The sequence below is a fragment of the Eleginops maclovinus genome, chromosome 8 (assembly GCF_036324505.1).
Source record: "Eleginops maclovinus isolate JMC-PN-2008 ecotype Puerto Natales chromosome 8, JC_Emac_rtc_rv5, whole genome shotgun sequence".
NCBI classification, from domain to species: Eukaryota; Metazoa; Chordata; class Actinopteri; order Perciformes; family Eleginopidae; genus Eleginops; species Eleginops maclovinus.
This window is the reverse complement of record NC_086356.1, coordinates 16,585,582-16,603,542: the sequence shown is the minus strand read 5'-3', so window position 1 is coordinate 16,603,542 and position 17,961 is coordinate 16,585,582. Positions and strand designations below refer to the sequence as shown.

General features: G+C 40.1%; 1 protein-coding gene across 3 annotated transcripts in view; it reads right to left on the bottom strand.

Annotated features, from left to right (window-relative positions):
- Positions 1-905: 905 nt before the first annotated feature.
- Positions 906-17,961, bottom strand: part of LOC134868824 (tenascin-like) — a 41,663-nt gene continuing 24,607 nt past the window's right edge. The window contains exons 8-29 of one of the 3 annotated variants that reach the window (XM_063890136.1): positions 17,278-17,547; positions 16,422-16,607; positions 16,239-16,328; positions 15,775-16,038; positions 13,736-14,161; positions 12,917-13,192; positions 11,306-11,578; positions 10,876-11,148; positions 9,901-10,173; positions 8,958-9,266; positions 7,673-7,945; positions 7,297-7,419; positions 6,355-6,498; positions 5,893-6,012; positions 5,244-5,387; positions 5,026-5,156; positions 4,222-4,354; positions 3,731-3,882; positions 3,179-3,275; positions 2,922-3,083; positions 2,183-2,346; positions 906-1,614 (exon numbers count right to left, since the gene is read on the bottom strand). In XM_063890136.1, coding sequence (XP_063746206.1) covers positions 1,504-1,614; positions 2,183-2,346; positions 2,922-3,083; positions 3,179-3,275; positions 3,731-3,882; positions 4,222-4,354; positions 5,026-5,156; positions 5,244-5,387; positions 5,893-6,012; positions 6,355-6,498; positions 7,297-7,419; positions 7,673-7,945; positions 8,958-9,266; positions 9,901-10,173; positions 10,876-11,148; positions 11,306-11,578; positions 12,917-13,192; positions 13,736-14,161; positions 15,775-16,038; positions 16,239-16,328; positions 16,422-16,607; positions 17,278-17,547 — 4,394 coding nt within the window. In that variant the 3' untranslated portion in view covers positions 906-1,503. The remainder of the gene's footprint in view (positions 1,615-2,182; positions 2,347-2,921; positions 3,084-3,178; positions 3,276-3,730; positions 3,883-4,221; positions 4,355-5,025; positions 5,157-5,243; positions 5,388-5,892; positions 6,013-6,354; positions 6,499-7,296; positions 7,420-7,672; positions 7,946-8,957; positions 9,267-9,900; positions 10,174-10,875; positions 11,149-11,305; positions 11,579-12,916; positions 13,193-13,735; positions 14,162-15,774; positions 16,039-16,238; positions 16,329-16,421; positions 16,608-17,277; positions 17,548-17,961) is intronic. The other 2 variants (XM_063890137.1, XM_063890138.1) reach the window with 2 other exon arrangements.

Below are 17,961 nucleotides of genomic sequence, written 5' to 3'. Positions count from 1 at the left end.
CTGCAGTGATCATGACAGGACCAAACATGCAGCCTGACCCCCAGGAGGATCGGATGCAAAAGGCCAACATGTTCCCATTAAACTGGTCTGAAAAACAAACAAACAAAGAGAGGTGCAAAGAGGATATGTGGCGGCTGCAGATAAAAACCAGCTCGAGCTAAGATCTGATCACTGAGTCACCTGTTGAAGACTAAAATGACCTAAAATATATCACAAAGTAGGACACTGAGATCGGTCATATTTAATGAAATCATGGCTCATTTAAAACCATTGCATCTGTCTCTGTTGAGCAATGAGTTTACTTGGATGACAACTGAAAAGTAAATATATAGATTTTTTAAAACTTGGTGCAGCTTGCACAATAGGCTCCAGTTGCAAAAAAAAGAAAGATAACCCTGGATTTAAACTGAACTTTGGATCCTGGTGGAGCAATGCTAGGCTGCTCTAAAGCCAGTGAGTGGGGTCACGATCAAATAAAATGCCCCAGAGCAATCCAGAAAATGATACTTTATTCATCATGCAACCCTGTTGTAAAAAAGACAAATACATAAACAACTTGAATTCAACCAATTGATTGATTAAATTAACACTTTTTTTTAAACACCACATACCATATTTTCACATTCACAATAAAACTAATAATTTCTGCATTTAAATAAAAGTATTTTATACCCTCTAAAGATTTTCTTTTTTAAGGGCAATTTGTGCTTCTTTTGAAGACCATGGTACATATTTTTCACACTAAATAGATGGTTTCTCTGTAAAATACACTTCCAAATACACTAGGCAGCAACATACAGTCCGTCACATAGAATTGAGAGAGTACACACTGCCATCTGCTGGCAAGGATCTAACAATGAAATCAATGTCGACTTATTCAAATTCAAAGAACAGCTCACACACACTTTTATCAAACTATCATTTTTATTGAAGGTTACAGAGCATCTTTCTATCAAAATTTAAATATGAATTCAGTGGCATTAGTGGTCTCCAAATGGTCTCTTGGTTTTACAGTAAATACAGAACATTTCATTTGTTTTCAGTAGATGCAATATGATGCATCATTGTCTTAATTTATCCTGGTGGATACCTCCGATTTAACAGTTTCAACATGTATTTCACTTGTTGTCTCTTTAGGGGGTGTGATTCTGACTATGTGCCTTTGACATGTTGCTGATCAGTGGATGAATTTACACAATGTCACAATGGATTCCTCACTACAGATGTTTGGTCCCAATAACACATGTGCTGTATGTCCGTTCACACTCATCAAACTCAGCGCTGCCTTCAAATATACATAAACATACACAACAGTGCCGGTTTGGGATGGCTGAGACAGTTTGCTTCTTTGGTGGAAGAGCCTTGTTCATGTCTGGCAGCCAAAATTAAATTACATTCAGTGTGAGTGTCTTTTGTTTTGTGAGTATTTTATTAAACATTTTTATTTCTGACTGATGGGGGTGGTGGAGATGAGGTGTAGATGAGGAGGGGGTTCACATAAGTCTATGATCTTTTTTTTCTGTTCTCCAAATTTCTGAAGTTAGCCGGCCTAATCTTCATCTCTGCAAATTCAATTGAGTGTTCGTGGCCCTTCCAGTGGAACCAGTTGATCCCCTGCAAGAGAAGGCAAATCATAAAGGCTCTCGATAGAGACACATCCAAATCTTCAGCTGTCTCTCCCTGCACCACGCATCGAGCAAAGAGAAACACTGATTCTTCCTTTAACGCCTGATATAAAACAGCTCACAGTTACAAAAAAGTCAGAAACGTTGTGAAGAGTGTGGAATGTTTGATGTAGATCACCGATTTCCTTTCAGAAATGTAAGAAAATACCTTTATTTAAATACTAGAATATAATGTTATGACTTGAGATACTTTTAATAGCAAGTTAAGGACCACTGACTTATAAACCTTAAAATGTGGTTTGTTGATGTACACACTGACATAAATGTACAATATAAAAATGGCAGAGCTGGAGGAAAATAATTTTACATTAACCAAATTTAAAACTACAATACAAAACCAATAAAACGTAACTGGGACTGAAAGATTTATAATATGTGAATGAACTTTCCTTTGTTGTTTGTTACCTTCACTGTTTAATGTTACAGATCTTTTTACAATTGTTCCACAGGAATGAGAAAGCGATGATACAAGACTTCAGGAAATCAAATGCACGTACCTTACTGTGACTGAGATCACCGTATTTCCCCATGAGGTTGACACGATGACAGTTTTTATACCAGAAGGCTCCTTTGTAGGACAAGGCGCAGTTGGTGACAGCAATATCGTTATCGTTGTCGTAGGTGGAGAAAGGTCGACCCTGGTGGTAGGTCATGGAATCCCCTGGTGAAGAAATCAACACACAGCTCATGTGGATGAGAATTTATTGAGTAAATTGTGTGATAGAGGTTTTTACTTAAGGAAACCATCAACAATTTATTGCTGAATATTAACTTTATTTGCCTAGTTAAGCATAGAGACTAAAAACGGGGAGAACAGCTAGCCTAGCGCTGTCCACAGCTAACACAATCTGTCTACTAAATCTACCATGTCCTATCTCATTTAGTTAAATTCTACAAAAACTTCAGGTGTAAAATAACAAGGGATGGTTTTACAAAGGTTTTGGTGCCATATTATATTTAAGCTTGTAGAATGAAGCCCAATTTGCAGTACTTTATTTTACAACTGAACCAAACAAGATACAAAGTGTTAATACGTGAGCTTTAGTGATGCTGGAAGGTGACTATTCTTACACTAGCTGTTCACTTTTTGGCCTGTTTTCACTCTTTGCAATAAGATGCTACTATTTACTCGACAGACATTAGAGAGGAATTACTTTCTCATCTAACTGTCATAGAAAAAACTCATATCGGTGAATCCAAAAAAATGACAATCTCCTCCTTCAAATGAATACCCACCTGCTGTTCCACTATACGCTCCTATGTAGACTTTGTAGCGGGTTCTTGGTTCTGCAAGGGTGAACTTGTCGTACAGAGCGTAGGCTGTTTCTCCTTCATCCCTCATGTCCACTCGCAGCTCATAATGGCCAGAATTTGTGATTTTATGAAGGTTGGAAAGACCTGTAGTAATATAATATGTGTGAGTTTTGAAGGGACTGAGTAAGAAGAGAAAGACATACAGAGATGTGGTAAGTCTAGGAGAGCAGAGCTCTTACCCAGCCAGAACTCATCGTTCATGTTTCCGAAGCCAGCCGTGTAGTTCTTCCAGTTCCTGAAGAACTCCAGCTTTCCATTCTGCCGTCTGAGGAAAACCTGAAGAGGACAGAGTGTCACAACAGCTCCATATAAATCATAACAAAGCACAACAAAGGTCACCATGGTTTCTGATTATTATTATTATTAGAGAAAACAGGCAGTATGTTAATATCAGAATCAATGTCATTCAACAGCGCTGGAATTATGAGGTTTATTTATAAGTGAACTTCCCTTGCTATGCTATATGGAAATAGTGAGAAATGTCCATCCTAGTTTCACTATGTCTTGTTTTGCCAAGATTTTTTATTTTAAAATGATGAAAACAGAAAGAAGCAGGGAATCTCTATTTTTGAGAGCCTGAGAGCAGACTTTGTTTTTTGCCATTATTGCATTAAATAACGCTTGAATGATTAATTTTAGACTTTTTTCTCTCAATAAGACTTTTGTTGTATCTCTAGATTTATGGTTGCATAACTGCCTTTGAATTGACTCCAGCAGGTCGAGTCACTCACCATCCATCCTCCTCCTTCTGTGGTCATGTCACAGTAAACCTGGATGGGCTGGCTCTCCTCTCCTCCCACGCTGATGGTGTACAGCCCAGAGGTTGCCTCTCCGTTCAGTAAAATCTGAGCGCAGTCTTTAGGGTGTCTGTACAACTGTCCAACTGTCAGCACATATTAAAAAGACATCATCTTAGCAGGGTGATCTTCAAGACAGTAGACAGTGTCGTGAGAGAGTATGGACTTTTGAAAGAAAGAAGGTTTAAAAAAAAAAGGTTTTTCCATTGTGAGAGAGAGAGAAACATAATCACAGGTGCAGGATCAGAATGAAGGGAAGGAATCTGCGCTAGGAAAGGTTTTACATTTCAAAGTGCATCTGGAGTGTTGCCTGTAACATCACCACATCTTCCCCTGCTGTAAGAATACCAGCAATGAAGTCGCTTTTGGGAAGAATTATTAAAAAACAAAAGAGAGGAGGTGTGAGCTTGCATGTGTTTCCTTACTGGTAGTGAAGACGGTGGTCACATGACGACTCCTCTGGGGTCCAGCGATGGCCTGAAGTTTCACATTGTACTCTGTTGAGCCGGTGAGCTGAGCCATGTTATAAGAGGACGCTGTCGGGCTGAGCACCACTTCCTGAATCCGTACACACACATGTAGAAAAAAAACAGTTACAAAGAGCAAGAGAGAGAGTCGACTGAAATATGTAAACATATAAATCATTTCAGAATCAAAAATCAATGCTACACACTACACTGGAAAAGTAGGGCACAACTCTTTCTAGGACTTTAGAGTTATCTGTTGTAAAAATTCAGCAGATTTTTATTGAGAAGCCTTAATTATTTTCGTATCATGTGATCCAATGATACCACAATTACAGACTACACATTTAGGACACACCTTCAAAAGATTTGAGTCCAAGATTTTAATGGAATATCAGAATTTTTGGAAATGTGGATTCTTGTTTCTTTTCAATACTTTTTGTCTATAACCTTGTGACACACACCTGTTTCTAAAGGATTTTAGGGCATTTTCTTTTTTGTACGAATATTCTAATGACATTTCAGCAGTTTCTTGAATCATGATGGACACCTTAGTAAAAATATGTTCTGCTTTCAGTGATTATAGCAGAAGCCCTGAGGCAGGTGAAGAGAAAAACAATATGTGCCAAGACGGTAGAAAATGACTCTGGAAAAAAAAACACCTGATAGTGTGCTTTGGAAAACACCAGGAACCGTGACTTCATGCAGTCTGAAGTTTTATTTGTTTAAACCCAAAAACCTAAGCATCGTCAGTAATGTACACACCCTGATAACTCCATCAGCAGAGTCAAAGGTGAGTGTGTAACCAGTCACTGCAGCCTGCGGAGGTTTCCATGTGAGGGTCGCTCCGTCAGTTTGGATGTTAATAGCCTTCAGATCACGAGGAGGATCCACATCTGAAAATACAACATCACACTGTGGATTAATCATTCCTTCAACATAAACAAGATTTTTTAATACATTTTCTCTTTTTACAATCCTACCGGTGGTGAATTCAGTAACAGCGGAGTCACTCTTCTGCGCGTCTCCCATAGCGTGAACTCCAACTGTGTAGTGGGTTGCCGGAACCAGGGAGCCCATCTCAAACTCCACCGTGTTCCCAGAAACATGCTCCACCATGGGGGACACTGAAAGGCAGGACACAACCACATCAATAATCCAAATCACACAATCACTATAAAGCTAAATTAGTCATTTGAACAGGCAGCATTTTAAGATTTTACTTAATAATAATACTGCCATACTTGTACTATACCAATAGATTACATTTGATCAGAAAGTAGACCCATGTGCATAACAGTAGTAATTAGTAGAATCACTTCAATATCAATAAAATGTAAACTGAAGCATTACAAATTTAAACTATATAGAATGCATTTTTACTTATTTCTCCAAAATCATGACTTAAAGTGTGATTTGATATGTGATCTAAAAATGTAGAAGTTTTTCTCTTACCTAAAATACTTCTGTACTGGATTTAAAGAATTTAAACTAATCAGGACAAAGCTTGTGTCATTTCCTCATCCTGCTAAATATAGTTTTTAGCATCGATGGCTTTTAAAGTTGAACTAATTCTGCTTCTGGACTAAATGACAGGATATTGCATGTGTGATATAAATACATGAGACACACCCGAGTCAGCACTGTAAGTAATGATGTAGCCATCCACGGTGGCGACAGACGGTTGCCATAGCAGTAGGGCGGACGTGTCAGTGACATTAGCTGCAGTCAGGCCCTGAGGTCTGTCCAGAGCTGCAGTACACACAAACAGGAACAATTACATTTTCTTAGAACAGACAGGGACGCACAAGGGTTTTAGAAGGAGAAGAAGAAGACGAAGAAGAAGAAGACGAAGAAGAAGAAGAAGAAGAAGAAGAAGAAGAAGAAGAAGAAGAAGACGAAGACGAAGACGAAGAAGAAGAAGAAGAAGAAGAAGAAGAAGAAGAAGAAGAAGAAGAAGACGAAAAAGAAGAAGAAGACGAAGATGAAAAAGAAGAAGAAGAAGAAGAAGAAGGTGGAGGAGGAGGAGGAGGAGGAGAAGAAGGAGGAGAAGGTGGAGGAGGAGGAGGAGGAGGAGGAGAAGAAGGAGCCAACCTGTGATGACAGTGTCAGTGCTGGGGTCACTTTCCTCCAGGCCCTTCACAGCACTCACAGTCACCTGGTACTTTCTGCCAGGACTCATATTGGGCAGCAAAGCCTCAAACACGTCGCCATCCACAGTCACCATCAGCGGGCTTCCTGCAGGAGAAACGCAACAAAATGGGTCCTACAATAAAAACCAAAAAGATATATATCTTCTTTCTTTATACATATGCTCTGATGTAGCCTTGCAACTTAGTGCCTTTCAATAGTGTTGTGATCAACGTTAGCTTTGGTTGACAGAACACTATGCAATTTTATATTACTGTACAATATTTTATATTGTCATACTAAATACATTTTATATTTAATCACGTCATGCCATAGCCTCAGATGAAGTTTTTCTTTCCTGTTATTGTATTTATCAAACTTCCTCTATTCTGTCCTTCCGTACAACAATACAATTTGGACTAAAGGTTGGTCTTATCTTTTGTAAAACCAAAGTGGCAATAGATTAAATGAAGGAGATGTAGCCATTAGCTTTAAAGACACTTCTTGGATGTGTGTTCTCGATTTCATCGCAATCTCCCCAATAGTTGTTGCGGCATTTAAGTTATTAACCAAACATTTCAACCTCATAGTGACACAAGAGGGAACGTGGGAAGATAACAAAAGCCAGTTAGATTCATCCTCTGGGGAATGAATGTATACACTAAATGCATTGCAATCTGTGGGATAGGTCTTGAGGTGTTTCAGCCTCAACGGAAAAGGTGGATTGAAGAGCCACATTCCCTAGAGCCATGCTACTGACAAGGCTTGATTTCCTTCAACTAACTATGAACTTAATATCAAATAACTCTAATAATTAAACAAGGTAAACAAACTCAGATCAAATAAAATACACATTTATATCAGTCATTATCTATAGCAACAGAAAAGCACACATAGAGCTCTCACCTCCTTCAAAGGGCATGTAGGTGATTCTGTAGCCATCCACTGGAGAGCGAGGCATGGACCAGTGGACCATAGCTGATGAGTCCATCACTTCAGAAAAGCTCAGTCCGTTTGGAGTACTGAGGCCTAGAAAAGTACAAATAGAAATGTGCAGACAGATAAGCAGAAGAAAAGATGGCTAATACCACTGCATAAATACAGGAAAACTATAAACATGAAGGATCCCAAAAGACCATTTTCCATTGGACTTGGAGTTAAGCCTAAACATGAGGAATAAAGAGTTTTAGTTGGACTGTGGGTTCAGTTATCAGACAGCAGATCACACACACAAAGGTTTAGTAGTTAGTCTAAAACTGCACACTGCTGTGATTTTATATACCTGTCTGAGCAACCCCGAAAATAGGTTGTGAGCGTCGATCCAATGTGACACCGTAAAGCTCAATTTCATACTCGGTGCCACTCAAGAGTCCAGTTAAAACTTTGGTCCGTTCGTCACCGCGGACACTGTACTCGTGAGGGTGGGCTAATCTTTTGCTGTCTCTTATTTTGATCACAAATCTGTCAAATAAGTCTTCATCAGACGTCCATGACAGACGGAAACCTTCAGCCGTGGCGTCCGAGACAAAGAGATGCTCCACCTCCGGCTCAGCCTCTGATTAGACAGGGAAAAACGATGCAGTAGGTTTGAAGTTTTCCCAGAAATAGTCATCAAAATTCTGAAGTATGGAAGAAGTCGGCAATCAGGCAAGGTGTCCAGGTGGCACACAGGGTTATACTCCAGCCTTTTTGTCACCTCCAATCTGACATGCTCAGGCGTCCGTTAGTGTAAATCAGTTAAAACCACAGCACACAGGTGAACTGAAAAGACAAGATGCTTTTTGTAAACCTTTATTTATGTCAGTTAACAGGGTCACAGTCCTTTAAAGGATCTAAAGGATGTGTTTGATTTCACAAATACCAGTTGAGACAAGGTCCCCATGCGTCTTCAAGCCCAGCCTCGATTCATTCAGTGCATTCAAAGACGATGAAACAAAAGAGAAGAGAAAATAAATCAACTGACATTTCATGCCAAGAATGTCTCTGTTGACTTATCAGTGTTTTCCTATGTCTGACCATTTTGTAATATTCACTTAAGTCAGAGAAGTAAACCAGCATGAGTTAGCAGCATGGTGAGAGTTACTTTCAAAAGACGTCCAAAGACGTCTGTGCAGGACCAATCAGAAATCTGAAGGAAAACACTTTTAAAATATGAAAACAAGCAAATTTGCTTGTTTTCATATTTTGGAGGCAAGAAGAAAACAGGTGGGGGTACCAAATCTCTTCCCCCGGTGACGAAGCAAATGCTTAAAACAGAAGAGAAGTGAGACCATTCTGGAAAAGATTTGTTTTAAATATGAGTTAGGATTAGACGAACAGTACAGGAGCTGAAGCCTCACCATCGAAAACATGGCAGATGACCAAATGTATCACCCACAAGCTAATCTTGTTCAATCAAATCTTTGTATTATTAGAAATACAAAAACATCTATATCAACAAATGATGCCATTTATACAGCTTCCAAGCTGTGATGGTGAAACTTCAGAACAGGAACATTGACTAATGATCACGTGTACAGTAGTTCACTTTTAGTAGGAGGGGCCCTGCAGTGCACTGTGAGTGGTACCTGTCACAGCCACTGTCGTGAGAGGCCGAGAGAGAAGCCCTGACTCTGACACCCCGGTCAGCCTGACCTCATAGCCTATGCCGGTGATGAGGCCCCAGATGTCCAGGTGACTTTGGTTTGCCGGCACAGTGAACTCCTGAGGCTCCAGCAGCCAGCCGGAGTCTGTCACCACTATTTGAAAATGTGTGAAGCCGCCACTAGAGGGGGCTAATTCCTCCTGCTGCTGCTGCTGCTTCACCTCCCACGACACACGGAAGCCGTAGGGGGTGATCTTGGAAATGGTCAAGTTTTCCACTCTAGGCAAAGGTGCTGGAGAGGAGTGGGTTTGATTTTTTTTTTTGTGAAAAGGGAACACATGTGGGAAGGGGAACAATTTCCTATTAGGTGGATAATGTGTGCAATGGTTGCAAAAGCATATAATAAAATCTGTTCCTGTGATTTTGAGTTTTAAAGGAGGCAACATTTAGCTAAGATGGGAAAATCTGATCTGAATACCTCTGAAATTGAAGGCTAAAACACATTAATGGCAAAAGTAGCATGCATTATAAAGTGTTATGTAGTTCTACAATAATAAAAAATGACTAGAAAAATGAAAAAATCCTGTCATGAGCCACAAAACCAAAAGTGTGAACATGAGCAAAAATGTACAACAATCACTGCTGAGATTTCTCACAGTAAGGCAAAGATGCTAAAGATGCTAATAGCCGTTGATCACAACTAGTGAAGACAAAAAAGGTCTGGTTACCACAATTCTGTCCAATAAGTATTGTATTATACTTCAGTGATCTATTTTCCTTATCTGTGGATCTTAGGCCTGAAATGCATTAAGACAGATATTTTGGTATAGAATGAGACCAAAACATACTCTAAACTAAGAGTATTTAGGCAAAACCTCATCAAAAACCAAGGGAGGAGAGCTAAAGATATGTAAAATACGTAGTACCTGTGGCAGCGTGGGTTAATACAGTGGGAGTGTGGCGCCCATGAGAGATACCGTACAGTTCAATATCATAGCCCGTGGCATCCATCAGGTTAGAAACCGTAATGTTACGGGCTTCACCAGGCAGTCTGAACTCCAGTGTATCAGACTGCTGCTCGGGGTCACTGACCCGGATAACAAAGCCATCAAAGTGACCTGACACAGTGCTCCAGGACAGGCTGAGGTTATGCGGGCTCACAGATGAAGCAGCTAGGGGCCCCAACAGTGGGATGTCCTCTGAACAGAAGGAAACACGGCTTTTCAGTTATGTTGCGCTGCTAAATCACAATGTGGTTGGTACACGAAGTGTAAAAGAAAGCATGTAATTAGGCCTGCCATGATAATTACTTTTTTTGATATCATAATCCAGTAATTGTAGAATATATAGACGTTATAGTCATCATTTTCACAATATCAACTGAATTTGATCATTTTTATCCTTTTTACACTGTCAGCTCATTGTAGAATATATGTATAGGAGATATCCTTTATGGTTTTTACATGAGAACAATACTTTTTTTAGAATCAATTTATGGAAATAAACTTGATCATTGTATATTATCAACTTATGTCAAAAAACTGCAGTTTTTTAAATGTTTTCGTTTAGGTGTTTTGTTTTCAAAATGTATGATTTATGTGTATTTCATTTCAGATAGTTTGAATTATTTTTTATATTCCAATGTCTGAATATTTTAAAGAATTAGTCGTTACAGTCAAAGTGTGCTCTTCGTTTATTGTATTAGTGGCATGATGGCCTGAAATGACAATGTCACCTTTTAAGGCCAATAATTCAATATTTTTTATTCTGGGATGGTGAGAAATAGCATTTAGATTTCCCTGTTTGTATCACACACACAGATAAATTGAATAAAGTTGACTTTGACAATATATCGTCCAACAAAAGTAGTGATCTTGACAGGCCTAAATTGGAGGGGATACCTGTTGTCGTTACTTCAAACAGGGGCTGTGTGTTCTGGCCCCCAGCGCTGGCGTACAGCTTTATGTTGTAGCTTGTGCTCGCTTTGAGCCCGGCCATGACTGTGGAGTGCACGTCTCCGGGCAGAGCGCGCCCCATTGCCTGCGAGGGCAAAGCAGACTCTCTGACTTCTACTATAAAGTTATCAAAAGACTTCTCTCCTGTCCGCCACGACAGAGAAAATCTGTCTGAGGTAATGTTAGAAACAACTAGCCTGGACAAATCAGGCTGTTCAGCTACAGGGGAGAGAAAAATATGAATAGATTCATTTATTGACAAAGAAAGCATGTTTGAGTCTATATGAAAGCAGGCCTAACTCAACTTTAAAGTGCAAATAAGAATATTTAAAACAATAGATAACCCTGTCCTTTGTAATAAAATAAATCAAAGTACCTGTTGATGCAACAATACTGACAGCACTTGTTCGGGATCCCTTGTACGTCCCATAGAAGTAGGCTACATAGTCAGTAGTGGGCCTGAGCCCTTTGACGTCATGGGACTTTGCATTGTGGGAAATGTTATATTCCTTTGGCTCCGTTAGCCAATCAGAATCAATTATCTCCAGGATATAACCATCAAATTTGCCATCAGTGCCATTCCAGGAGATTGAAAAGCTCTCTGACGTTAAGTTTGAAATATAAAGTTTTCCAAGCACTGGTAGATTCACTAAAGGGAGAAATCATTATTAGATTTTCATTTTGTTTTGCAACATTTTTGCAGAATACAAACTGATTGAAGTAGGAAATGGTTTGATAAAAATGTGTATAGCATTACAGAGAACTCACCACCTCCAACCTGTTATTCCTGATAGTAGCTTCAAAAATAAAAACATGCTTTTATTCTGTCATCAAAACTAACTTAGGAGCTTGAATTTTAACCAGTTACGCTTACTGTATTGCTTTTAAAAATATAATAATAATTAGATGGACAAAAAATGTAAAGGGGAGGGGAAAACAGCTGAAGATGTCTTGCCTGCACGTTTAAAAGTGAAAATGTGGCGAAGAAAGAAATTGAATAGTATAAATCAAAATTATTTTCCATGCATGTACAGGGAGGTCTGATCATGCAGTTGAGGTCCTAACATTATGAACAAGACAAATTCTGCATAATGTTACACCAGAGCAATTCAAAGAGGACAGCTAGATATAATGATTTTTTTCTTCCATGCAGTGACAAATCAGTCAGTTGCTTGCAAACATGCAGCAGATAATTGAGCCCATCATTCAGATGTAAAACAATGTGGCATTACAGTTAACCTCACATTATATTATTCACTTTTTACCTTAATAACGGTCTTGATTAAGATTTTTTTTGCCACCTAGTAGTTCAAAAGGAAATAAGGATATTTACTTTGACGTTCTGCATCAAACTCTACAAACTATGTCACATAGACTAATTGAACTCACTAAAATTCACGTGCACATACATGAGCAAATGATCCCTCAAGGTTAATCAATGGTACACTGAATGATTGTTGATGGGATGGAATGAGATGGTCACGCTGTCGTGGGGTGACAGGCATGTGATGGTGAAAGTTATTGGGTTTTGCTTTTGCAATCATTGCAGCACATCAGCGTCAAATCTCACCACGATGCAGGGGATGGTAGAGGTGTTGGGGGAGGGGGGCTTCATGCACTTTTGTAACTGGAATGGAGGGAGCCGTTCGGGGTAAGGGTGAACATTTGAGGGGCATTTGCTTTGCTCAGTGATGCGGCATGGGTCCATCACCCTGCCCTCTCTCAGCTAGACAGAAACAGTGGCTGGAGGGTAAAGAATGGTTCATGGCATGTTGGTTAAGATGACAAAATCACAGAGTTAGGTTATTATGTTGGTCTGGTGTCATGCAGCGAGGTGTGGATGGTCCACAGAGGTTCTAGTGTCAGTGTATGCTTCACAGACATGGACTGAAATAGAAAGTTAAAAATCAGAAAATGGAAATGAAAGGAGTGAAAGTTAAAGAAGTTTTAAGGACAAAAACACTGCAACACTGCAAGTCGCAGGTACCTGTGGTGGCTTCAGTGTACAACGGTTCAAGGAAGGAGCCCTGATACATCCCGAACAGGCCAACCATGTAGCTGGTGTTGGGATTGAGCCCGGAGAGGCCCAGGCTGAAAGCATCTCCAGACAGACTGAGGTTCTGGCTCTGTTCGAAATTCTCCAAGTTTGTTACCTCAATGACAAAGCTTTCAAATCCCCCCCCCATGGGGCTCCAGGACGCAGTGAAGCCGTCCCATGTAATGTCAGAGATGGTGAGGTTCACCACCATGGGCTTCAGTTCCTCTGGTAGATAGACAGATCAGAGTGGGTCAACTGAATGGCAAAATGGATTGTAAGAATTAATCTCAAAAAGCTTTTTTAAAAAGACACATTTTTCATCACAATAGAACAACTGAATACTTGGGCCACTGACAAAGAAAACAAGTCTTCTCGATGTTGGGAATAAAGTCAAACTAATACCGAAACAAAGTTGAAAAATCACCGGAAAAAATAATTTTTCCTCAAATAAAAGCTTTAATATTAAAATATCACAGCTACTTTTTTCCCTAAAATTATTATAACTTTAAACTTTTTAAATGTTAGGATTTTTTCTAGAAATATTAGTCCAAATCCTGCTTGTTTTTTTTGTGGCCTTAATACTCCACCATAAAAAAAGTAAAGCAAAGGAATGTAAGGGATAAAAGATGATTGTATTTTACAATAAAAACAGAAACAGTTTGTGGAGTCAGCATGAAATATTAAAACGTAAAAAGTAAATGGATGGGATGATGATGAAGAGGATGGGTGGTACATGCCTACAAAAGAAGAAATATTAGCTCCATGTACCTGTAGTAGCAAACACTGTGAGAGGTAAAGACCGCTCCCTTTCCACCAGCCCTTGAATTGTAATATTGTATTTTGTGGAGGGGGACAATCCCTCTATTTCAGCTTTTCTCACACTTCCTGGTAGTGTGGACACATGAGCGTTTGATGCCCCTGATGGAGCTCTGAGCTCCACCAAAAAGCTTTCAAAAGCCTCGTCAGGCGCCGACCAAGCCAGGCTTACGCTGGTGGAGGAGACATTGACTGTGATGCCCCTCAATACGTCCAGGGTGGAGCTCTGAGGCTCAGCCCCAGAGCTCATGTCACCAGTATCAGAGGTGTTTAGGGGACGGAGGGGATCTGGGTTTTGAACTGCTTCAGTATCCAGAGCAGTTGTTGGAGCATCTTTGAAGCTCAACATTAGAACATCTGGAGAGGTGGGCTCGGGGGCTACAATGAATAAAAGAAATTAAAGAATGAATTTGTTACCAGCCCTCGCTGATGGCTGAAAAATAACCTGTGAAGAAGAAACTGGGTTAAAAAAAGAATAATTCTGATTATTCTGCTTGAAGCTATGCCTTTGATTAGTATTATTGGTTTAGATGTCGTTGTTTCGTACGTGTTTTTCCAGGCCTACAATCTATAACATCAAGCAACAGCTCTTAAATTAATGGCACTTGAGACAGCGACATTAATCTTTGAAGCATCTGAGTAGTCCATCAGAGTGGAAGTACAAAGTTGTCTTCAAATATCTTGTAAAGCCATGCACAGGCATTTTTCTTGCTGCTTTCCAAAAGAATGACTCTGAGTCACTTGATTGACAAGCGAGTGACGTAGTGTGTCATCTTCAGAGAATGCTCTTGTTATTGGGATTGAAGGCGATAAATGATGCAGAAGGAATTAGCCTTCAAAGAACAAAATGGATGCATTCAAAAGCTCAGATGCAAGAAGAAATTGGGACAGATAGAGTATTATAACCCCTTGTATCTGAAGGTGTTAATCGCTCAGGGAGGACATAGTTCTACCAATTCCCAGTGTTCATTCCTTCTTGTATTTTAATTTTTTAGCAGCAACCTTATGCTAGAGTATTGGATGCTCATGAAATAAGTGTTAAGATAAGATCATCTATGTTGGGTTTGTCTTCATATTGTGTCATGCCAAATGTTATACACGGTTGCTCTGACCAAATCAAATCTTTTTTTCTGTGAATCTAAAAGAATGAAAGACCAGCATGCAAATCATATGGCCATTCGGATACAGGCAAATAATCGACCGAAAATGTTTCACTGAGGGGAGACATTTTCAGACAGGACAAAATGTCCCTTATAAACTAAAAGTAAAGCGTATAATACCTGTGACTGCAACAGCTTCGAGTAGCGAAGATCTTTGGCTATTGGCATTTCCATAAAGTTTTATTTGATATTCTGTTGATGCATTCAGGCCCTGCATTCTAAAGCCAGTGGCATCTCCAGGAAGTTGGACTTCTCTCGTATCCCATAACCGCCGAGTGTCTTTATATTCTACTGCCAAACTATCATAGGGACTATGAGCCTGCAGTTCCCAAGAGAGGTCAAATCCGTCATTAGTGATGCCCGAGATAGTCAGTTTCCCAATTTCCTCCTCGGGCTCCGTCTCAACTGAAAACTGTGAGTCAGCAGGATCTAAATGCACGAAGCTAATGACATTGTCCTCCGAGCCTGAAGGAGTCGTTAGCTCACGGTCATCTGAGTCTGCTAAATAAAATGTGAAAGAGGCTACAAGGGGAGGGAAAAAGGCACAAATCCAGACTGCATTATTTTTGGTGCAAGTGCACGTCATTTTTTGTGTGTTTTATGGCAGTAGAGTCATCAAATGTGTTAGGTTTGAATGTAAATATACCAATGGAATACTGATGGACTTACAATTTAGATTACATACATTACTGAACTCTAAAAACATAAACAAATGAAAAAGCACATTTTTTAGGGGAAATAAAAGCATTATTTTGCACAACAAATCTGAAGTATTCCTCTTTTAAGGCATTTTTTTCAAGACTGATGGTGGTAAAACTGCTCTCTACCCACCTGTAGTTGCAGATAGTGTGACCGGTGTGCTCCTCTTGAGCCCCCTCTCTGCGGCTAAAGTGATGGTGTAGCTCATTCCAGGAGTCAGGTTGTACATGACATGGCTGGTCTCAGTGGGCGGGATCTCCACCTCGTTAACCTCCCCATCCCTGGAGACGTACACCAGCCTGTAGGCACCGACCTTGGCCTGGGGTTTCTGCCAGCTCAGCGAGAGGGAGGTCTCTGTTGACTCGACTTCTTTCAAATCTCTGGGAGGATCGATATCTAAAACACGAATAAAAGTGTCAAAAATCTCTGAAAGTTAATCTTTCTAACTTCTGCAGCATGCTCAGCACAGATCATAAATCCTTTGCCCCCCACATTAGTTCAATTTCATCACCCAATTTGTATCAACAAACATGGCCGTCTGTGTATTTCTGAAGGGGTGTTAAGGAGGACTGTTTGGACAGATGCTCTTTCCTCACCAGTTGCTGCATTTGTAGTAGCAGGGAGGCTCTCTCTCTCATCCTTCACAGCCGTCACACCGATCCCGTACTCCGTCCCTGGCTTCAGCCCTGCCACACAGAGGGATGGTGGGAAGTTAATGATCAGGGTGGTTTGACCAACACGAGTCATGTGTGGTTGTATTTATTTTATGTGACCCTCACTGGTGATGGTAGCTTTTGTGGTGTCTCCTGGCCCTCGAGGAAACAGTTCCTCCCCATGAGTGTCTCCAGAGAGGGGAGTGTATTTCACCAAAAAGTTGCCAACATCAGCCTGACTGTTGGTCCACTGCAGTGTGATGCTGTCGTCTGTCTGTGACACAGCCTTCAGGTGCTTGGGTGCATCCAGGGCTGACAAAGGTAAATATATTAACGATCAAATTACGAGAATCTATACCTATTGAGCACAAACTTAAGATTTATAAACAGACATTTAGTTTATATCTCGGCAAATATTGCAAATTGGGCCACTCCAATTTGCACATTCCAAATCATTACACAAGGATATAAATACTGTAAAGTATTTCCACAGACTAGCATGTGCTGTTCTATAATTTTTGGTTCCTACTGAAGGGTTTAATGTACAGAAGGGGGTCACGAATACTGAGATAGTTCAGTTTTTTTAAGTCAGTTATAACTTTAAACAGCTGACGCCTTTTTAGGCAAATATATGAAACAAGAGGACATTAAGCATTTGTTGGGAACTATTTTCCACAGCAAATCTACATTTGGTTCTCTGAAGTATTTAGGGCTACAGAACATTGTATGTGGAAATGATTTGAAATCTACTGTGTGGTAATAAAGGAACATGGGTAGCAGTGTGGCTCATATGTTATTCTATCTGAGCCCTATGGCACAGAGGAGGTATACATTATTATTTGATATACACACACAGTACTTAAGTTCTTTGGTTTTTTTCTGGGTTTGTTGACATACAAAAACATAGCCTTGCATTATGCCATGTAAATACTGTACCTGCAGCTTTAAAATGAATGAAGATGTAAATCTGCATTAAGCCTACCTGTAGTGAATGTGGCGATGACAGGGTCACTGGAGACGTTTCTGCTCCTGGAGATGAGCGACACGGTGTACTCGGTGTCTGGCTGCAGGCTGTCGATGCTGTACTGAGTTTCTGGGATGGAAACCCCTACAACGGCCTCTTGTGAAGGCTCAGAGCTGGGCCTGTAAGCTAAGGTGAGTCTATCCATCGGAGCAACGGGCAGAGACCAGCTGACCAGAGCAGAGGAGTCCGTCACGTCCTTCACCTCCACCTGCCAGGGGCCGTCAATCTCTGGGTGAGAGAGACAAGGGTGGGAGAAAAGATGCATGGGAAATGTCTGATTTATTATGAAACTTAAAATGAAGGAAGAATACGGTTGACAGTCCTTACAATCTTTCATACATATAAGTATAATGTGCAGAAGTAATTTCCTGCTCTACAGGCGAACCACAGTAAGATATCATTTTTAAACATATTTAACTGCTATACCGATTTCAGTAAACAGTTAAAAAAAGTCTTAAAGCTGCTCGTTGTAAAGGGGTTCACATTTGCTGATGAAAAGTAATAAAGAAAACTAATATAGGAGTGGAGTCGGTCTAATTTTCAGCAAGCAAATAAGCTTATTTCCCAAATGATGCAGTACTTTTCTTTATTGTTATCCAGCAGGTAAGTGTCTGCAAAGTTGTTCTCAATTACGTCGAAGAT